The sequence below is a fragment of the Malus domestica genome, chromosome 15, assembly GCF_042453785.1.
Source record: "Malus domestica chromosome 15, GDT2T_hap1".
In the NCBI taxonomy this organism is placed as follows: Eukaryota; Viridiplantae; Streptophyta; class Magnoliopsida; order Rosales; family Rosaceae; genus Malus; species Malus domestica.
Genome location: NC_091675.1, coordinates 42,779,232 through 42,801,263, shown reverse-complemented (window position 1 = coordinate 42,801,263; position 22,032 = coordinate 42,779,232). Strand labels below are relative to the sequence as shown.

Genomic DNA, 22,032 nt, shown 5'->3' with positions numbered 1-22,032 from the left:
ATTGGAAACAATACACAAAAGGAAAATTATTTATTTTCTATCTAAGTGTTGCAACCTAAATAGGTGTCTAGGCGGGTTTAGGTGGTCTAGACGCCCTTTTTTAATTTTCAAATACCTAGGTATTAATCGGGACGGTAACCAACCGCCTAGTGGGGATTTTTAGTACAGTGCATTTGACATATGCAAAATTTGTATTGACATGGCAACTTTCCATTGGAAGCGAAAATTGAGATTGGAAACTACATGGCATAGGCGCTCATAACAATGCCCCTCTTTGTTCCTACTCCGCTCCGCTCTCCATTCGCATCAGCTTTACTTCCCCAAAAGACATAAACAAGGTTACATCAGCGTTTTTACCCAATTCCCTGTAATCCACTTCTCCTGCTGGAGAAGAAGTGACGAGCCGGGGAATAATTTTGATCAGAAAAGCTAAAAAATGACGATATGTGGGTATTTGGGTATGGCTCTCTTATCTGGAAGGCTGGTTTTAACTACGACGAGTGCCTCGTCGGCTTCAACAAAGGCTATCGCCGTGTCTTCTACCAAGGTCTCTCTCTCTCTCTCTCTCTCTCTCTCTCTCTCTCTCTCTCTCTCTACATGCATACATATATACAAATATTGTAATCTGCAATCTGTTCAATTTGCTTGGTGGGTTTGTTGTTATCAGGCAGTACGGACCATAGAGGGACGCCTGAGTATCCAGGAAGAAGAGTCACATTGGAACCCGCAGAAGGAGAAGTCTGTGTAAGTTGCTGTTTCAAAATTTTCAATACTATTTGGAGTTATTGTCTTTCAATTTCATATTTTTCTGTTAGTCTTTTTTTTATTGAAGGTACATAATTCCTTCTAATAGGTGCTTGTGTTTACATGTCTCCCTAAATTGGGTTACTTTTGTACTGTCATTATTGAATACACCAGAAATTCAGTTTCTTTCATATCCTAGTCCTAGTCATTCCCGAGTTCGAATTCCCCTTGGCATACATCAAATTAGTTTAGTATATCGCTTTGTCAACGAGGAGTGTGGTGCTGTAGTGATTTTGATATGTTTTGAAATTATCAAATCAGACGGCATACAATTTTATTTGTAATCCCTTTTGGTTTTTGGGTTTGTAAGAAGAAGGAAGATCGACAAGTTGCTATCTGTGTTGTGCACATATTTTTCTATGACCGCATTGCTTTTCGTGAAATTGTTCAAGGTTGCAAAGTTTACATCTTTAGCCATTCGGCACTCTGTGTTACGGTAGAAGGGAACTCACAATACGTCAAATTTATCGCATCAAGCTCAGAACTTTTGGAACCCGAAATTGCTACAGTATGTCAATTCATCCTTTTCACTGGTTGTTTTACTACTTCTAGTTGTGAGCTTTTGAAATGCTCAATTGCTCATTCACAATCTCGTTCCAGTGACTTTCGTCAACTTGCAATTAGTGTCTTGCAACACGCGATTAGTATCTTGGAACAGAACTTGATTTTATGGCATTGTACTGGTTTAAGTAGTGAAAATCAACAAGAACATTCCGCATCTTCATACATGTTTATTTGCGTTTAATGAAACGGGATCTAAACTGACGTCGTCGCTATTTAGATACATTGCCTCTCCAGACAAGAAACATAATGTCAACTATTTGGGTCCTGCATCCATTGAAGGGATAGCTAAGTTTGGAAACTTGATCCCTTCAATGCCTATCTGGATTGATGTAGTAGAATATTTCTATAAAGCGTTATCGAATTAAACATCAAATCTTAGTACTCAAGACCTACGATAGCTGTTTGCGTGAATTCTGCTTCGTTGAGAATCTGAATGATGAGGTAACATTAGCTTTTATGCTGAAGTTGTCAAGCAGTTGACTGTCATAGAAGAAAAAATGGGATTGACCCTAAGGCATCCTTTCCTGTTTAGGTCTGGTTTGGTACTGAAGTGATTCTGAAAAAAAGTGGGTATCAAAAAAAGTTAGTAGCTTTTTTGTGTTCAGTAAACATTCAGCTTCAGCTTTTTTTCACCATTTTAGGTGAAAAAAAAGCCAAAAACACAAAGCTACAAAACCCAGCTTTGAAAAACCAGCTTTTATCATATCTGTTTTACATAAAAGTTTACTAAACACTATAATACTGCTTTTTTTTTTTCAAAAGCACTTTTACAAAAAAATTTACCAAACACTTTACTGCTTTATTTCACAGCTACTTATTCTCACAGCACATCAGAAGCAACTTTTTTTCAAAACACAACAATACCAAACCAGCCCATAATCTACAAACAAATTGTTCAGGCTCAAGGTCCCTCAGGGCCTAACCAGTAGAATGGCAGGTTTAGCTTGAAGGTTCTGTTGGACAATGAGAATGAACTTGCCCCGTTCAATGATGTCGTCGTGGTTCGCTACTGAGTGTAAATTGACAGTCATTAGTCGCAAAACTACATTACTGAATACAATTTACTCTTAATTTCCTTTCTTTACTTTTCCTTCCCTAAGGCGTTAACGAGCCAAGTCATAGCATCAAACTTGAACCGTATGCAAGAAGACGAATGTTCCTAACAACAGCCTGCATTCCACATTAACCATGACCAACGATCAATCTTCCAGCTACAGTAAATTGAACACTACAAAAATACCCTAGCATCGAAAGGGAACAAAAAAGTCGCAATACATGTCACTAAAAGCAGATAAAGTTGAGAAAAATGCTTGTCGGATGTTGCTCAATCCAATTTCAAAAGAAAGGTTTTATGCGAACTGCAGCAAGATGGGTGTCTGCTTTAACCACCCCAAGAAACCAATTTGTTGAGAGAACTATCATCCCTGCTTCTGATGTGCAAAGAGCTGTTATGGCGGCAAGAGTAACAAGATTATTCGGTAATATAACTGAAAGTTATTCGTCCAACTTCATCACTGCTTTTTTGTCCCGCACCCATAAGAAATATCAGAATAAGGCAATTCTGACTCTACATTGTACATAAATAGTTTAAAACTTAATCACTGTCATCAGCTTCATCTGCATAAATTAAGGAAAGACTTCGTCAGAATCACTTTGTATGAATCCAATTATTTTTAGTATACATGCATATGTACTAATACCACCAACACGAACATTTGAACTTGTATTTACGACTCCCCGTTACAAGCTTAATCTGCTCAAATTACTATATCCTGAAGTTCATTACTTCATTTTGCTGAAGTTTATTCTTTACACTGATATCACATAACTCTGATCAATGAACTAACCGAGGGCAGAGATTTCTTAAATTAAATGGACGTTGAGCAAGCATTTAATGGAAAAAGAAAAAAAAATCTTTGTTTAGAGATTATATATTAATTGACATCGAATGCCTCCATTAGCTCCATATGTAGGATGTTACACAATCTTACCAGTTTTGATTAATATAAATGCTAGAATCATTGGTAAAGTACGGAAGCCACAACCCGCAATGATTTGACCTTGTCAAATGCATAAAGAATGCATATGTAACATTGCAGAAGCACCGTAAATCATAAAATTCTCATCTCTCATTGCCCTAGCTTCCATTTATAATAGGTAAATGACATTAAAGTTCTTGAATTAACACTTACCCTCATCACTATGGTTGTCGTCACTATTACCATTATCCTCAATGTCCTCGTCCTCAACCTCATTCTCTTCCTTGTCACTGTTATCAGCTTCATCATTGTCATCATCTGAACTTTCAGCATCATCAGAATCACTTTCAACTGGTATTTTGGGCTTTGGAGGAGGCACAAAACTAGTTGTGGACCTTCTACGTGAGCTCGTTACAATGTTACTCATGTCAATGCCTTCGAGCTCTTTTGCCCTTTCCTTTTTCTTTTTGACTTCCTTGATTTCTGAAATAAGATAATAGATGGTAAGAATCCTTACAAGCGTGTCAAAGTCAGGATAAAAGATGTGTGGTGAAACCACACCCCCATGGAAGGTCATAAGACCCTTGACTGTAAGGGTGGGGTGGGTCTCTTGACCTAATTCATGGAGAATGATTGACACTCGCAAGAATAATTTCTAAGGTATTTTCTGGCAAAAAAGTAGGAAGAATCGTAGATGGACATGACCCAATGAGGCCCCGTTTGGTATTCCTTTTTTTCACCAAAAAATGCTTCACTTTAAAGTTAGGCAAACAAGTAGGAAGAATCATAGATAACCTCATTATATACAATTATATCACTTATTGTATAATTTATCAAACGCTTTTACACTACTTTTTATACTGACAACAGTTTTAAAAATACAGTTTATCAAACACTCAATTGCTTTATTTTACAACTAAATATTCTTAAAGCACAACAAAAACAGATTTTTAAAAAAGCACAGCAATCCCAAACTGGCCCTGAATGCATTCATTGTATTTCTTTGTATACTAAAGAATCAACATATGTGACCCAATTAATGCTCTCAGTCTCTAACCCATTGAGAGCTCATCTGAATCCACATAATCCGATGCCATCCATGGGGATTGACATTGCCATGCATGTGAAGATGATAAGGACAAACTAAGGATTATGATTCGGCATTCTCAAAGACTTCAAGTAACATTGTGCATCACAACTTCCATGTCAATCCTAAATCCAAATTCCCAGATCAAACCTAGCTAAGTTTCCCTTTTATAACATCTTGGTAAATTATATCAAATCATATCCACAGTTGATATTCCAAGTATCGCCATCAAAGGCTACATTTTAAAAAACTCACCTTTCTCAGAGGGATGTGCAGATAATCCTTCTCTAGAGAGTATCTCCTCTAACTCTTTTATCAGGTGAGTTTCACGTTTGTTCTCAGGCACCTGCTTCACTTTCTTGTAAACTGAAGGGGCAACACTGTATAACAGACAATAAACATCATAATGTAACAACGACAAGGATGCAAGTCTATCTATGCATAGAGTCAAAGATTGAAAACCTCATTCCACATGCTTTGATAACTGATCGTAGATGCTCCACACGTTTCCCATATGCAGGTGTTGTTGAAACTTCTTTCTTCTACAATTTGATAAACAGTATGATTCAATAATAGACAAAGCCTACTTTTATGGTGACTTCAGAAACATACAAAGTAATTACCTTTATAGGTTTTTCAGCAGATGACTGAGAGCAATCATCTTCAGAGACATTTCCAGTGTCTTCTGCGTCACTTTTGTCCTCTGGTTCTTTTTGAGGAGGCTTGATCCTCTTCTTTCCAGACACGTTAGTCTCCTTAGCCATTCTTTTCCGTTTCTTATGACCATCAGTATTCTGCATCTTTCCTTTTAGAGCACTTTTGCTTCTACATTTTACTTCATGTTCTTCCTCACTACTTTCATTATCTGAAGAACCAGAACTCTCATTGTTTCTGACCTTAGTGGATGCTTTTCTCTGAGCATTTTTCTGCATCTTTCCTTTTGGAGCACTTTTGCTTCTAGGTTTTACTTCATCTTCTTCCTCACTACCTTTATTATCTAAAGAACCAGAACTCTCATCGCTTCTGACCTTAGTGGATGCTTTTCTTTTAGCACTTTTCAGAACATTTTTCTTGGCAGTTGTAGCAGGTTCAGAAATTTCACAAGATTCTAGAACCTGAAAAAGAGAATATATGCAAAGTATGACCACCAGCGATAGACGTATTCACTTCTATAATTTCAAGATGCTTTGACACAAAATTATCTTACCTCGTCTAGTTGCTGACTTATAAACTTCTTAAAGGGGTCAAGAGTATATTTCTCAAGCTTAAGATCTTCCTCCAAAAGTCGGCGAAGTCCAGCCAGAGTAATCTTTCTGTAGTTAGAGGAAGGAATAAATAATGAGTACTTCTTTTACTCAACTGACAACAATGAAAATTAACATCTAAAGACAAAAGTCAAATAGATTCCAATGCCAATCAAAAGGGGAGAAAGAATATACATGAAAATTAGTATACTAATGCAATTGACAGCAATAACAGGTAATCTTTTTTCTTTTGTCAAAAGCAATAACCGATAATCAGTTCAAAGAAAGATGTAGCATACTCGGAATTAGCTTTGATATAAGAACCCCTTTTTCTAAGGGCTGACTTTATCACACTCTCAGTTGGAGCCTTATTTTGGTTGGTAGTTTTAGTTTCTTCAGTTCCAGTTTTCACCACTGTATGCCCTGTCAGCAGCCCCATTACAGGAGAGTCTTCCATTTTCTCCTCATCTTCTGAACAGGTTTCCTTCGCGTCTTTATTTGACTTTCGTTTGAGTGATTCTGCTACTTCTCCTTTAACCAAACTTTTTTCATCAGTCTCCCCCGATGTCTTTGAGGTATTGTCATCACCAGCACCTTCTAAGACCTAGCATTTTGAAAAGAATAAATGCAATTAAGAGATGACATATTTCATGAGAAAACATTTGGACTCCAATCAATAATAAATAAATAAACTAAAAAATTAATACAACATAAAATGAAATAACACAAGAAATATAACATTCGCAGCAAAAGGGAAAGTGGCATGCTCCCAAATGATAAATCATGGGGATAAGCTGGAGTCAGGAAATTTTGGATATGGTGATTGAATGGACCAGGAGCACTTGACAAGCTCATGGCAGATGCCCTCAGGGTTATGGTGAAGCATCACTTGCTCTAAACCGTATAGCTTGCTGGGTCTCCTATTTGGCTTGTTGGTTCAAAGATTTTTTTTGTTAATTTGAAGCCCTACTAGCACTTTGGACTAGGCACAGAAATTCTGCAGACGGGTATTAGATCTGATAAACATGCATGCACCCCAGTTAAAAAATACATTGCAGTAACATCCAAGTTTCTCATAAATCTCATCCTGCATGATCACTTAAATGTTCAACCTTCATCTCTGGGAAAAATTAAAGCACCCAGACACCCAGTCACTCCCCAACCATTAAATCTAATTTTCAGAGTCTATTACAAATGCACGGGTACAAACATGAACTTCCAAGCCATAGCCAAGAGTCCCAGAGACCACACCCTATTAATTCAAAGTAATCAAGAAAATGCCAATATCAAAATACCCAGAACCATCAAATGGATACTGTGGGAGACGTGTAAAACTAGCTTGGGTAAATGCATCAGCATATGGCCCTCAGGCTCGAGACTTGATGGTGGCCTGCCCCTACCCCTTCCATAGAGTCAAAGCACAGCCCAGCCCAAATCCAAGACCAGATGGGACAGGGCTAGCCACATTAGATAGTTCAAGGGGAAATGTCTGAGTCAGAAAATCTTTCTGAAATTATCTCAATTACATGAAATTCTCAAGAACAAGACAAGATATTTTCTTTTTGTTGAGTCAAAAACAAATATGATCCAAAGTGTAGTTTTGTACAATCCATCGAACGTAAAACATATATCAAGAAAGTTTTAAAATAAAAAGCCTTACCTTTTTGGAAACAAATTGACAAAACAAGTGGAGCCTTTGAAAATTTCTAAACTTTCACTTTAGGCAACTCTTTCTAGCATATCTTTTACTTGATTTTCATTTCATAAAGAAATCAATTTAATGATACGTATCTGTTTCCTCTAGAAGAAATTACTTGAGAAAAACTAATGCTCATGAATCTAGAAAATTTCCTGCAGAAGGAAAAAAGTTCCATTCAAAACAAATATAGAAGAAAACTTAACACGTAAGAATATTTCCAGTCCAGAAATCATTTGCAGGGAACTATTTTTGATTGACACAAATAAATAAACACTACAATGAAAAAGTATTGAAGAAACAGTAAATGGCCCATACAAAATTTAACAAAGGGAACATAATAAGCTACCATGAAACTCTTCAATGCATAATTCAAAGTGCTTGAAATAAAACATAATAAAAATGATGATGTTATGACCAAGTACACTATAGTCAAGCTAAACGAGAACAACGAGCTTCGATAATGAAAGACATACCTCCACCAAATGTTCCTTGACAAATCTTTTGTGCACATCCAACGCAAATGTCTCCAAGCCCAAGTCTTTCTCTAAGACTCTTCGGACGCCCTCAAAAGTCAAAGAACTGCACATGAAAATATAACTTTATAAAGTAATCCAACCTTGGATGGGGGTTCAACATGCTCAGCCCACAAGTGCATCTAAACTAACTTTACAATTTCAACTTTCTTAAGCTTCCCTTTGAAATAATTTCAACCAAACTTTCAAGCAATGAACCACTGCAATCAAGTTACGATTGGGAAGAGAAATCTCGCCTCATGGTCGCGAAAGTTGAGCGCATTGGCTTCATCCACCAAAGCTTATTTTGAAAATTGTCACTAAGCAGATACAAAATCACTGGGAAGTTGAATTCTTAGAACTCATTTTGCAGTTTCCAGGGTTAGGGTTTAAAATAGATGAAGAAAGTCAAGTATTACCATACAAATTAGAGCAAGGAATGCTAAAGAATAAATCATTCCCGTAGCAGGAAATGACTGGAACAATACTAAGCGTTGGATTACTGAAAGGAATTCCCTGACCTATGTTCTTTTGCTTTGTTTTTCGAAAAAAAATGCGGAGATATGACAGCGCAAGGTGTTCTTTACTTCACATAAATGTACGAATTTCACCTACACCAAGCGCAAAAGCACTTATTCTGTCCGTTACGTTGTAATTCTGCGAACCCAACCGAAGCATAGAGCGTATAGAACACTCAGAAGCTTCAAAACCCTAAACAAAACAACTAAACACACCAATCCTAAGAACACAAAGCATATCAAAAACAGTTAACCACACACTTAAACACACTGGCCCTTAATTAAGTTATAATACGCATAATTAAACCCTAAAACACACGAATCAAAGTTATAAACTTTCAGTGCAAATCAATCCTAAATGAATTTATATCACACATTCTGGCATAAAAGAAAAGAAAAACCGCAAATAATATTTAAATTAAATTCATCAAAAGTACACAAATTCAGTAAGAAGAGAGAGATTACTCGGATTGTTCTTTGAAGTAAGGGACGCGTAAGCGCATAGCACTCTTAATCTGGGACTCGATATCGTGCGTCTCCTTCAGAGGGCTCTCGCCATCTTGCGCATCCTCCACCATTACTGTGCACTCCCACTCTCTCGCAGCTTCTTCTCTGTGCGTTTTAAAACGTGGGAGGAGAGGGCCAAAGGAAAAGAGGGGGGGGGGGAGGGTGGAGAGAGTGACGGGGTTAATTTGATCTGTATACGCTCACATCGCAATACGCTGCACTTACGGTTCTACGTTTTAACCTACGGAGTCCAGGATGTGCTAATAGATATAGATGCGTACAATGGCGGAGCTATAAATTTTTCACCGGTGGACTAGCTTAAAGATTTAAATCATTGTAAACAAAGAAACTTGATACTATATTTTTTACCGTATCAGCCAGCTTAAGAAAATTTTCATAAAGTGAGCCAAGAACTTTCGTTATTCAAATAAATTCAAACTTGTACATGTCCAAGAAGCGATGGTTTGTGAACTGTATTATATAATTAAACTGAGAGAATCCAAAGCAGTGACTAAATATATGACGGGTTACATTCGAAAATCAATAAAAATTACATGTAAAATTTTATTTTCTACCAAAAGTTACCTGGGCTACAGCCCAGGGTAGCCCTTAATGTCGCTCCGCCTGTGGATGCGTATTTTGTTTTGTTTTATATTTATAAATTTATTAAATTCAACGATTAAAATTTAATATGATCAAATTTAATAATAATAAAAATTTAAACGGTTTAAATTTAAATCTAACAACTAAAATAAAAAAAAATTCATGTGTTTCATATTTTTTTTTAGTTTTCTAGAAGTTTTAAGATGTCGGTATAATAATTTCTTATTGGAAAATAAATATTTTTAAGTTCAAATATTTATAAAATTAAATTAAGATAGTCTACCTAATTTTTGTATTTAAATAAATTATTTTGAATTTATTGTTTAATAATTTCAAACTAAAAATTTAAGAAGAAGAGTTAAAACATAAAAATTGTTTCTGAATTAAAATTTAAGAGTTTTAACAAAATATTTTCAGTATTGTTCACTTTTAACGAAAAATCATGTTTTTATCTTTTTTCTAGTACTATTCACTACACTTTATTTATCATTTTTCATTAAAATTAAAAAAAAAATTAAATTTTTCGTTAGTTTTCTTTTAAAATTTTAGGTTTTAATGTAAGAGTTAGAGATTGGTCTAATAGTTCTTAGTTGAAATTACAAGTTTACCCTTGCCTCCAAAATCCAGCAAAGATCCGGTTGCGTTCGTCTTCGGGTTCTGATACAATACAAACGAAGCAAGCACGGCAACCCAAAACTTTTGAGAGAGAGAGAGAGAGAGAGAGAGAGCGATGGGAGGACATGGAACGATAGAGGTGGCCAAGACGGTGATGGAGGTTGCCGACGTGGCGTGGACCGCCTTGGAACACGGCCGCCATCACCTCCACCACGACGACCACGAGGGGACCAAGTGTGCGGTTTCCGACGAAGAACTGGAGGCTCTGCGGGCGGAGAATCGGCGGCTGAGGAACTCCCTGGAGCAGAATCTCAAGCTGCTTCAGAACCTGTCCGAGTCGCCTGCGGTGTTGGACGATTGCCCTCCTGATGTAAGCAATTTGGGGTCGATTGTTTTCCATTGGATTCGACACCCTTTTGTTGACTTTGTGTATTAGATTTCGAATTTTCATTCAAAAACTGAAATTGGCATTTGGGTTTTTTGAAATTTCAGCTGCATGCTCGGTTAGTGGCGACGGTGGAATCGAACAGCTTCTTGACTCGAATCGAAGCTCTTCAGAAGGAATCCATTGATGAATATCAGTTTCCTTTCAAGCCAGCCACAGGTACATAACTATATAGAAATATATATGTGTGTGTATATACGCTATTTGATTCCACGTAATAATTATTGGGTTTGTTTATAATTTATGTTTGGATTTTAGAAAGCGATTTGGAGAAAGCTGAAGTTCTAATCAAAGTCGACAATGAAGAACCCAGTTGGTGGGTGTGGATCACGGATGACATGATTCCGGGTAAAGTCGAGGAGAGGAGTGGGATTGACAATGAGAACTATGTTGTTGTTAGTGAGGAGCATGTGGTGGATGGGGTTGCCAATTTTATGGCTAAGTGTATTGTGTCGAACCCAAAAGCTCGGGTACGTAACCACTCAAAAGCTTTTTGCTTGATGTTTGATGCTGCTCATTTTGGTCTCATGATTTTTTACTTCCTTGGAATTGCAGAATTTGACGCCGGAGGAGCTGCAGAAAAGTAAGTTTTTGTTCGTCTTTCTCAATTGATTCTCCATGTGCTTGTAATGTCTTAACCCAAATATGCTATAATAGGTTATGTACATGTTTCTAGATGAATCATGTTGAACCACTTAGTTTGCAATCCTATATGCTTACTGTAATTTTGATAACTAATTGCGAATTTTTGTTGTGCTTTGCGGTTAGACGATTATTGCAGAGAATGATGAATCAGATAAGCTTGGATACATAAACCAAGAAAATGGAATTGAACTTCTGTTTCTTTCCTTCAAGAAATTTGATGTCTCTAATTTCGTGTTTAGGTCACGAACTAGATACTCATCTCCAAGTCTGATCTCTGTCATTTAATGATTCTCGGGCTTGGCGTGAATATATAGTGGGCAATAGAGAATGCGTCTATTGAAACTCATCCTTGTGAATCTATAATTTGCAGTTGTAGCTAAAGCGATGGGTGGTGTCAGCAAATTGGAGAAGGTATTGGGTATTTGGCATGCGGGGAAGTTGTTCTATGCGTTGTCCACCTGGGGACTGGCTCTAGCTGGGTAAGTATTTCTTGCCCACCTACTTCCTATTGTGTTAGCAACTTAGCATTCTCTGAAGAATGTTAGCCTCGATTATCTGCAACTGCCTTGGTAATGAATGGCATAAAAATGGATGTCTTTTCCATCGCTTCTCTTAATCATTATCCAAGATATAGCATGTACATTTTCCTAGAATATTTCATACGTGTTTCGTCAAAGTAGGAAAATCGTATCGAATGAGGTTGCTCGTCTCTTACTAATTTAAGAATATCATGTTGCTTTGTATCACAGATTGTATAGGAGCCGTGCGGTATTAAAATTTGCCGCAATGGGGCTGCACACAAGCAGCAAAGTGATTATGAGAGCAATGTGAGGCAGGGAGCCCTACTGCCGCCAAAAACTCAGATTGGAACCGTACAATAGCGTCACGCCTGTTTATAAGAATTCCCGTCCGATGTAAATAATTGTAAATAATGCTTGATCTTGTGTTTCTGCTATGGTTTCATTGACTGATTTATTGTATTGAACCATCGATTGTTTGCACGTGTAGTATATGGCGAACCCATGCCAGATGATATGTTCACTGGAAGGAGTCGTTTTCTAAATGCTTATTGAACAATTTTCAGTGACGAATCGCAATTGCTAAAAATGAAACGGAAAAACAAGGTCAAATTTGCCGATAAAGAATAAAAACAATTGTGTAGAATGCAATTTGTAGTTTCTTATGTGTCGTTGAGCATCATATAATCATTCGGGACACGCATGCACCGCTCTTTCTGGCGCGCAAATGACTACTTTAAGAACACAAGAAGAAAGTTTAAAGAATCTTAGCAACTATCAGCTCGCCGTAAGTCGTATAATCAGCCCTGCCAGATTTCTCTCCACAAAAATGCCGCAGTTTGGCATCACAAAACACAGTGATGCACTTCGCTATGGTGGCCAAATTCTACAACAAGGCGGCGTACAAGAATCTCGGCAAAACTGGTTCCCAGACAGCTTTCATAAAACAAACACCAAACGGATAGAACTTACTGCCCGTAAATGTTAACGAAAGCAATTTCAGTATTACGCTAGCATTTAACTGGTATAGATGATATGGAAGAACCCGAAATCAAGCATGCTTTGGAGAACTAACATTATGTCTCTGGCGTCTTTCTTTTCCTGTTGGATGTTGAGGAAGCATCTAACTGGGCTTGACCAAATACTGACCTGCAGGAAGTCCAAAGCCGCAACTCAAGAGATGAAAGAAATGACAGTAGTACAAAGCATTTCTAGGTCCAGTGAATCTTTTGCTTATTAACAAAACAATCAGTCTCACCGCCATGGAAGAGAAACATTTTGTCGCATTGATTGTCAGTTTTTGTTTCTCGTTTGAGAGAGCAAAACGTAGTGACTTATTTCTTTTCCTCCTAGATCTCTCAAACTTACTAAAAATAAAAGCAAAATAAAATGAAAACTTCCAATTATTTTTCACAAGTTTCATTACTCTCACTATAAACGAAACAAAACCCGCTGGAAAATCTCAATTACTTAACATATGTACGTAAAATTTGTGGGTATCTTCAGCTAGAATTTCTAACTAAAACAAGAAACAGGGTAAGCTGTACTATCATTCGTATCATTATGATATGAGCTCTTCTTGTCAATCAAAGGTTTGATTAATCCACTTTTAACAGTGTAATCTACATATAGACGAGGTAACTTACCCACAAGTTGAACATTTCTTGTGATGCTTACAAAAAATGGACAAGCACACAGAACAAATGTAGCCCATGTCTATTGTCTTCTTATGGCAAAAACACCTGCAAAATTCAATCAATCAAAACATATGATACACAGAATATGCAGAGCCAAAAAAATTTCATTTGTTTTCTTGCTTCTTTTCCTATTTGCACAATAATCTAAGCACTGAAATTCAGCATGATAACGCAAAATCATTTTCCCGACCATCAGTTCAACCATGAATACGTTGGTGAAATATTTTTCTCTACAAAAGAATTATATGATTACATCTAGTAATTTGACTAGGTCAATTATTACCAAACATCTAAATATCACTATGAATCTCTGGAAAGTGGGAACCACCATCTGAGACAAACCCTTGTACAAAAGTTATACAGATTGACCAACTAAACTACACATTCAAACAATTAATTCGCATCAATATTTTGATCTCTGTAAACCATGAGTTTCAGAAGGATAAGCCTAGAAACTTAGAATGTATTTTTTTTTAAATATTATTTTTTCATGAAAGATCGGCATATGGGCACAACCTTCCTCTTTGCTCCCAGAAATTGGGCATTAAATCTTAAAACTAATACTAGCCTCTAAGAAAAAGGGCACTAAATCTTAAAACTGATCAGAAAATTATCAATTTTAGGAACATCTGTCGTCTTTTCTTTTCTAATAACAACCAAAATGAAGACAGTTAAATGATGAGCATAAGTAGTATACTTACGAGGCACGAAAATCCACACCGAGAGACTTAGGAAGCTGTAAAAATGCTCGAGAATGCAAATCAGTTGCAAAAACTGTCTGCATATCAGAGAAAACAACACATTAGCCCAAGAAGTTGCAACTAAACGAGAAAAAAATTGTGATTAACACAAGATGGAAAACAGTGACACATTGACACCCAATCCAAATCAATTTTGTTTAGCCAAGCACCAGGTAAACAAGTGAACACAAGGTTAAGATGTATCAACATCACGAAATTTAAGTACTTAACCTACCGAGAGATACTGAAACAGTCCATTTGGTTGTTGGGGCTTCAGATACACACCACCAGTAATATATGAAGCCTGTTTCTCATCCATCAAAAGCATTCAGTAAAACTGACATAAGAATAAAGCTAATTATGTTTCAAATACTAAAAAAAGTATATATCAAAAAGACGCTCTAAAGACAAGCTACCTGCTGTAGGAAGGCAGAGTTGCTCGATCCCATATAGCAAGAATCTATAGGAACCTGCAGTGTAAGTATATCAATGATAATTTGATATTCATGACTTTTAAGCAACTATTGGATTTTTGGAAAGTTGAATTAACTATATATTTGCTGAATGAAATGCCTAACGATGAGAGAGAAAGCAACTGGGAGAAACTGTCAAATGGTTATTTGGCCAAACAGCTACAGATATTGTTTATTGTACTCCAACAGGAGAGCAAATTTGGATTTCAAATCAGTTGATTGTATACAATCATCTTTTAGAAGAAAAATTAAAGATTGTCTATGGCAGTAAGTCAAAAATTTGTAACTTCCAAATAGCGCCTTGCCATTGGCAACCAAATATATAATTATTGAAGTACAGATTACTAGAAAGGACAATAATGATACAAATCAAAGTGCATTTGACATTGAAGAATAGTCCCAAGAAAAACATATGCTTTTGATAAACAGGAAAATGGATCAAATGCATACCATAGAACGCTGTGCAGAAAATATTGAATTCATGATTGCAACATATCTGAAAGGACATTACAAAAAAAAAAAACGTAAGAGGTTTGATGAGAAAGATAATAAGATAAATGCATAAAGAAAATATTCAAAAGAAGAACGTACTGTTCAGGTCCATCCGATGATCCCTGCAAGCATAAAATCTGCATCGCATGCATAGTCACACTACTTAAAAGGTAACCCATTTGTGAAAGGAAAGTAAGACATGATAAGAGAAAAATAAATAACATACATCCATTTTGCAAGCCTAAATGATAAAGGCTGACGAGTTTGGTTAATATATGGTGCCAAACATTGGATGCTTAGAAAATATCTAATTTTATTTTAATCCACCTCACTAACGGTGCACTAATGTAGTGATAAAATAATCAAAAGATAGAGGAATTTATATCTTTGAAGGGGAGAGTGAAGATTGTCTCACAATACGGTTCTCCTAATATCTAGAGAACAGGTACATGCTTCCAACAGCAACCATCCACCAAAAATTGCATTTAACCCATGTTTTGGTTATTAACAATTCCACTTGCAAGTATGCTGGTCATTGCACCTAATCAGCTTAGAGAATTGCATACATTCCATATTACGTAGAAATACACATCAAATTGATGGCTCATGAAACCTAAACAAGGCCATAAAAACTTAAGCTTGATTTGCAGCAAAGAAGTTATAACTATAGTATGTTATCAATGTCAAGGTATGGACACGATTATAATGCCAGTCATCCAAAACAAACAGATATTGAACAATTACACAACAAACTACAATGATACTCACGCGAGGTTGAGGATGAAGTGGCCCTGATCGAAAAACCCTCTGTATATCTGTTCATCAACTACAGTTAAGCAAACTTTGCATGGATACGCTTAGATCTTCCAACAAAACAAAACATCTCTGCTATTATGTACTAGTTCTAACACAATTCCTCATATGCAACAAGCATTACCCCTAAGTTTTTTCGGTGACTCTACTTATATACTTAAACTGCATTATCAAATGCCAATAGAACGCAAAGGGGCATTTTCAAAGAGATACCAATAAACCCCAAAAATTAAACAAGCACTGGCATAAAAGGATACAACAAAGAGCCATTGATAAAGACCCGGATAGCAGAGAAGAAGAAATCCCTTCTCTCGACCCTTCTTTGAACAATTGCTCGTCTTTGATCACGAATTCCTCCAGCTTCTGCAACAAGCTAGAGCACCGCGCCGGCATTATTCTTCCATGATCGGAGCCCTGGTTCGAGTCCGAAGAAGAATCGTAGATGTAGCTGCAGGAATTGTACCCCGTGGCAATAACCACCACCTGGTTGAGTTGATTGAGCAGCAGAATCGAGTTCAGAAACGCAAGTACCTAAACGAAAACGAATTCAAATTAAATTTCAATTCGAAAGAACGAACGAAACTAAGATTGCTATGAGAAACCCAAAAGAGGAATTAGGGTCTAGGGATCACGTGGGGGAGAAACTTGGAAAACGGGAGATTGGATGAGCTCCAGAAGAAAGGGTTCGTGTCCAGCAAAACCATCAGAAGGCTCACATCGTCTGCAACCACACAATCAAACGGTTAGAGGTTGAAGATGGAACGCGTCTCTGTGAATTTCTAGAGACGGAGAGAGGAGAGAGAGACCGGCGTAGAGCTTCGAAGCGGCCGAAGCCATAGCTGAGTTGTGATGTGGGCGTTTCTGAACTGCTCGATGAGCACTGGTCAGTGATCAGAGATGTTATGTTATTGGTTAATTCCTCGCGCCGGAGCTTGCGGTGGAACGACGCCGCTAGTTAAGTTTTGGCTGAATACTTAACCAGAACTCGGCGTCCCATTTGTGCTTGAGGAACGTATATTAGGTCTTAAGTAAATTGTTGCTATGTTCCCATAATTTAACTCAATTAAAAAGTTTGAGTAATGATTTCTCAACTAAAAATTTATGATCGTTGGTCTCTTAACTCATCAAAACATGCAGCTATAGTTATTTTTGTCAACTCCTTTAGAATTTTTTTCAAAATGAGCCACTTGTCACGCACGTGAGGCTAAATCAAAGAGAAAACATGGAAAACCAAATGAGAAAAATTGTAGCAATGGTCCTTCAATTTTAATTTAATTGGAGAAATTGTCGTTTGACTTTAATCTAATTGGAGAAATAGTCGCTTAACTTTAACTCAATTAGAGTAATGATCCATCAACTTTAACTCAATTGTTGCGATAGCCTCTCTGACACACCCCGATCCTAGAATTCAAGCGTATTGTAACATCCCACATCGCTCATGAGAGTGATCCTTAAATGTATATTCTCATCCCTACCTAGCACAAGGCCTTTTGGGAGCTCACTGGCTTCGAGTTCCGTAGGAACTCCGAAGTTAAGCGAGAAGGAGGCCAGAGCACTCCCAGAATGGGTGACCCACTGAGAAGTTGCTCGTGAGTTCCCAAAAATAAAATCATGAGGGAATGGTAAGCCCAAAGCGGACAATATCGTGCTACAATGGTGGAACGGGTCCGGAAAGTGATCCGCCCGGGCCGGGATGTGACACTCTCAACTATAATTTCCACTATTAGAATTTTGTTTAGAAATTAAATAATTTAATTAGGAAAAACTCCAAATTGAGAAAATACCTTGTTTTACAAAATACTATAATCAATAGAAGGTAATTAGTGTTTGCTATCTTAAAAGTTAAGTCAACTGACAGTTTTGAAAAACTAAATATTCGTTTACACGTACTTTTAACAGGGATGAAAGCGTTTTTGGTATAATTATATAATGTTAAAAATTTGCATAAGATGAGGGAAAATCAAAAAGAAATATAATGTTAATTTTTTTTTCAAGTGTTCATGTATCACGTACAGCTCCAATGTGCAATAGATGAAGAAGGCATAAATATAGGGATCCATATATTTATAAGTAATGTTTAATAGACAAACTTTTTAAATTAAATTTGCAAATCATATGATGTATCCGTAATAGAAAATAAGTATGTTTAACAACACTTAATAATAATAATCTAATTATCCATAAGCACATCATATGATTTACCAAATTTGATCTAAGAAGTTGACATTCCTAACATCCTTATATATATAAACAAAAATGAATGTATAAAAATAGAAGTAAAAAACAGAATGTAGAATGGTAATAAAAAGATAAAAGAATCAAACCACCACTGGTTTGCCCATATAGATGAACTTCATGCTTAATGCTTCACTTCAATGACCCATCACCGCTTTTGCTTTTTTATTGTCCTTTTGCAATGTTTCTTGGAATAAAAATGCCTTTTGATGGAATAAAAGTAAAGGAACTTTCACGAAAAAATTCCGGTACTGTTCATTTTAACGAAAAATCATATTTTTACACTAAAAAATCAGTTATGATACTATTCATTTTACCATTTATTTTGTCATTATCATTAAAACTCAAAGTTTTCAAACTCTTTTCGTTAGTTTTCCTTAAAAGTAAAAAGAGAAAGATTAAGAAAAATATCAGACCTTACCTAAAACCAACTCCAGTGGTTGGGTTAAAAATAAAATTATCGTATATTATCTTAATATATTTTTATAGTTATTTTAGCTAGAACATATTTAAATCCATTAATAATGAAAAATCACTAAATATACTTCATTCTTACACATATGCACCACATGAAAGAACATGTAAAACCATACAACCTACCCCATTCTTAAACACAAATGCATAGGTGGATAAAAAGAAAAAAAAAAGGAAGAATTGTTTGGCGAAAGGGGATTTTGTGTGGATGTTTGAACAAAGGCTTTTTTTATTAGCACCCCACATAATATTGAATACACCCCATATTAAAATTTAATGTTAAATAACTTGTATGCCTTAATATGCAATGACTATTTCGACCTCATAAGATTATAAAAAATTTAAAATAATTCTAAATACACCCCAAATAACACATCCCAATATTATTTATCTTCTTCAACTCTCAAAACCATTCCGTCTCCATTGTACGTAGAACAAAACCCTAATCAATAAAACTACAAAGACGTTGACTGAAGAAAATTATTCATCAGAGTTAATCCAAAACCAAATACACTTCACATTGATAATTGATATTCAATCAATTTATCCCAACTTTTGTCCCCACCCCATCTTTCTGAACCTGATTCCTTCAATCAAATCAATATTCCATACCAAATTAAGTAACCCCTTAATTAGTCTTATTAGTTGGCTATTCGGCTTAGAGAAGCAATACAAAGGCCCTCATTTGCAAGTCTTGTTTTAAGGATATATGGTTTCCACATATTTTCGAGGAGAGCTCGGAAAGGTTGTCCCTTTCTTTTGCGTACACATCTTTTAGGTTTCGCAATATTGTCCTACTTATCCTGGGTTGAAGTCCGAACAAAAAGAAATGGAGGAACTGAAGCATTGGCCTTTCCTTTAAATGTTGTGACCTCAAGTTTTTAATCAAAGCAATGTTACTCTTTAATCAACATTTGGCATGGCATGGAAGAAGAAGAATAATCATTGTGGCTGGTTCTTGTTGGAGAAGGGGGAGGGCTAAATTTTTTTTCTTTTTTAAGATATGAAGAGTGTGGGGTATATGTAGAAAATGTGGGGTGTATGTAGGCCTGTCAATTTCTGACACGACACGACACGAAATTAACAAGTGTTTGGGTCGACACGATAACGAATCAGGTCGTTATCGGGTAACCCGATAAGCACCAATTAAGAAAACAGGTTGGTTCGGGTATACATGTGGGTAACACGATACACGATAAGCAAAATATTAATTTTATAATTTTATAACCCTAAAAAAATATTATAATAATTATATATATATATATATATATATATATTAATTTAACAATTTTATACACCAAAAAACTATAATCATTATATATATATATATATATATTAAATTAAATATTAAAAATTAGTGACCATTGGATCGGGTTAAATATATATACCATTCAATTTCTTAAATGTTATACGTACAAAATAAAAAAATTTAAATCTACTTAATAAATATATATGCAGTTGAACTTGATGGGATACGAATTCTAATTTCAACGATCCAACCGTCAAATTTCTTTGTATATTCTTCAAGATCGCTGTAGACATCGAAATTTTGGTAAATAAATGTTGACTGATAAATCAAAGTTTCAACGCTCATGTATTACATAAATTTTACACGTAGCATATGACTCGACGAAAAATTGAAATGAGTCGGAAAAGTCATCAAACAGGACACGTGTCAACACCTGGCAGAAACGACTTATTTCATCTGGAATATTATATTCAAAATTAGGCCTTGGAAAATTCTATAAATAGAAGCCAATTTCATTCATTTTAGAAAAAATTCATATGACACCTTGAAGCTCTGAAGCTCTGAAGCTCTGAAACTCCGAAGCTCTCAAGCATCCAGGTTCCCGAAGAATCAAGAAAGCCTTCTTCGTTCTTCGTTCATCGTTCTTCCAAGATCAAGCCCCGACGGCCCTCGGATCAACAATCATCCACCTTCAAGATCAAGGCCCAAAGGCCCTTGAAGAACTTCCACCAATTCAAGATCAAGCCTCGACGGCCCTTGAAGAAAGTGTTCATCGTTCATCCCGAAGAATCAAGAAAGCCTTCTTCATTCTTCGTTCTTCGTTCTTCGTTCTTCCAAGATCAAGCCCCGACGGCCCTCGGATTAACAATCATCCACCTTCAAGATCAAGCCCCAAAGGCCCTTGAAAAACTTCCACCAATTCAAGATCAAGCCCCGACGGCCCTTGAAGAAAGTGTTCATCGTTCATCATCCGTTCATCCCGAAGAATCAAGAAAGCCTTCTTCGTTCTTCGTTCTTCGTTCATCGTTCTTTCAAGATCAAGCCCCGGAGACCCTCGGATCAACAATCATCCACCTTCAAGATCAAGCCCCAAAGGCCCTTGAAGAACTTCCACCAATTCAAGATCAAGCCCCGAAGGCCCTTGAAGAAAGTGTTCATCGTTCATCATCCGTTCATCACTGTTCTTCAAAGATCAAGCCCAAAAGCCCCTTGAAGATCCGTTCATCACCATTATTCAAGATCAAGCCTTAACGGCCCTTGAAGAAACGCTCATCCTCAAGATCAAGCCCCAACGGCTCCTTGAAGATCCGCTCAAATCCACCTTCAAGATCAAGCCCACGGCCCTTGAAAAACGTTCATCCTTAAATCAAGCCCAACGGCCCTTTGGATCAATCGCACATCCACAAATCAACACCTTACAGAGATCGAATCAGATGATCAAATTTAAGAGAGATTGTAACCCAAAATCATCAAATACAAATATTATTTTATGCACGTTGTTCTTGTCTCTTTCCTTTCAGGAAATTTTCGTGTTCACAAATTTGGCACGCCCAGTGGGACTATCTTTACCTCTCATCTCTTTCTCCGTTCAAGAAATTTAAGCACACTTCCAAAATTAATGGCATCAAGGACGGCTCAAACTGTTCCCGCAATCGGCGCAAAGAACAAAAGCGTCATCGTCGCAAGTGGTGTCACTTTGGGCATCATGACTCGAAGCAAGACAAGAGCTACTTCTGCCGCCTCTTTCACCTCTGCATCAACTCTGCCAAGGGAACAAGAGCACCCAAGGCACGAGCCTTTGATCACCTTAGCCTCACTAAGGGCACCAAGGGGGGAAAGCCCAAGGAAATACTCTGAATCCATGCTCTCCGATGCCGATTCAAGCGGCAGTTCAGCCATGCAAGTCATGACCACTAGAGCAACTTCAATCGATGAGCAGCTGGCTCAAATGAATGAATCAATCGCAAGGCTAACCCGAACTGTGGAAGAAAAAGACTTGCAAATTGCAGCACTAGTCAACCGATTGGAAGCGCATGACGGCGAAAAACCTAACCTAGAGGATGATCCACTAAAGGGAAGAGCTGGCGGAGAAGATGAGCCTCCGGTGAAGAAAATTGAT

The 22,032-nt window shown here is 36.8% G+C and overlaps 3 protein-coding genes and 1 long non-coding RNA gene across 5 annotated transcripts; 2 read left to right on the top strand and 2 right to left on the bottom strand.

The window, feature by feature from the left end:
- Positions 1-254: 254 nt before the first annotated feature.
- Positions 255-935, top strand: LOC139192103 (uncharacterized). Its single transcript, XR_011575921.1, has 2 exons — positions 255-547; positions 668-935. It is a non-coding gene; the product is annotated as an uncharacterized lncRNA (long non-coding RNA).
- A 1,493-nt stretch (positions 936-2,428) lies between these two features.
- LOC103454094 (uncharacterized) lies at positions 2,429-9,157 on the bottom strand. The gene is made up of 9 exons (XM_008393681.4): positions 8,873-9,157; positions 7,851-7,956; positions 5,978-6,282; positions 5,642-5,747; positions 5,058-5,549; positions 4,897-4,976; positions 4,690-4,814; positions 3,561-3,830; positions 2,429-2,985 (listed from the first exon to the last, which is right to left on the bottom strand). Exons 1-9 carry the CDS (start codon positions 8,983-8,985, stop codon positions 2,963-2,965), a joined length of 1,620 nt encoding a protein of 539 aa, XP_008391903.3. The 5' UTR covers positions 8,986-9,157; the 3' UTR covers positions 2,429-2,962.
- Positions 9,158-10,111: 954 nt separating this feature from the next.
- On the top strand, positions 10,112-12,285 carry LOC103454092 (uncharacterized). The gene is made up of 6 exons (XM_029093760.2): positions 10,112-10,502; positions 10,625-10,736; positions 10,836-11,047; positions 11,133-11,160; positions 11,593-11,701; positions 11,972-12,285. The coding sequence occupies exons 1-6, from the start codon at positions 10,248-10,250 to the stop codon at positions 12,051-12,053; spliced, it is 798 nt and encodes a 265-aa protein (XP_028949593.2). The 5' UTR covers positions 10,112-10,247; the 3' UTR covers positions 12,054-12,285.
- A 91-nt stretch (positions 12,286-12,376) lies between these two features.
- Positions 12,377-16,993, bottom strand: LOC103454091 (general transcription and DNA repair factor IIH subunit TFB4). Of its 2 annotated transcripts, none has more exons than XM_008393677.4 (12): positions 16,762-16,993; positions 16,588-16,676; positions 16,213-16,486; positions 15,911-15,957; positions 15,242-15,279; positions 15,101-15,146; positions 14,594-14,647; positions 14,413-14,481; positions 14,139-14,215; positions 13,387-13,482; positions 12,816-12,889; positions 12,377-12,711 (listed from the first exon to the last, which is right to left on the bottom strand). In XM_008393677.4, exons 1-11 carry the CDS (start codon positions 16,790-16,792, stop codon positions 12,817-12,819), a joined length of 894 nt encoding a protein of 297 aa, XP_008391899.3. In that variant the 5' UTR covers positions 16,793-16,993; the 3' UTR covers positions 12,377-12,711; position 12,816. The 2 variants fall into 2 exon arrangements, with proteins under 2 accessions (XP_008391899.3, XP_028949592.2); XM_029093759.2 differs by having other exon boundaries at positions 12,377-12,676.
- Between the last annotated feature and the right edge of the window lie 5,039 nt (positions 16,994-22,032).

Excerpts from the sequence above, each read along its gene's own strand:
- LOC103454094 (XM_008393681.4), bottom strand. The coding sequence starts at position 8,985 with ATGGTGGAGGATGCGCAAGATGGCGAGAGCCCTCTGAAGGAGACGCAC. Across the intron at positions 6,283-7,850 it reads TCAAGGAACATTTGGTGGAG|GTCTTAGAAGGTGCTGGTGA; the intron begins GTATGTCTTTCA and ends TCAAAATGCTAG. Across the intron at positions 2,986-3,560 it reads CGACAACCATAGTGATGAGG|ATGAAGCTGATGACAGTGAT; the intron begins GTAAGTGTTAAT and ends TAATTTATGCAG.
- LOC103454092 (XM_029093760.2), top strand. The coding sequence starts at position 10,248 with ATGGGAGGACATGGAACGATAGAGGTGGCCAAGACGGTGATGGAGGTT. Across the intron at positions 10,737-10,835 it reads TCCTTTCAAGCCAGCCACAG|AAAGCGATTTGGAGAAAGCT; the intron begins GTACATAACTAT and ends TTTGGATTTTAG. Across the intron at positions 11,702-11,971 it reads TGGGGACTGGCTCTAGCTGG|ATTGTATAGGAGCCGTGCGG; the intron begins GTAAGTATTTCT and ends TTTGTATCACAG.
- LOC103454091 (XM_008393677.4), bottom strand. The coding sequence starts at position 16,792 with ATGGCTTCGGCCGCTTCGAAGCTCTACGCCG. Across the intron at positions 16,487-16,587 it reads TTTCCAAGTTTCTCCCCCAC|GTACTTGCGTTTCTGAACTC; the intron begins GTGATCCCTAGA and ends GTTTTCGTTTAG. Across the intron at positions 14,482-14,593 it reads ACTCTGCCTTCCTACAGCAG|GCTTCATATATTACTGGTGG; the intron begins GTAGCTTGTCTT and ends GATGAGAAACAG.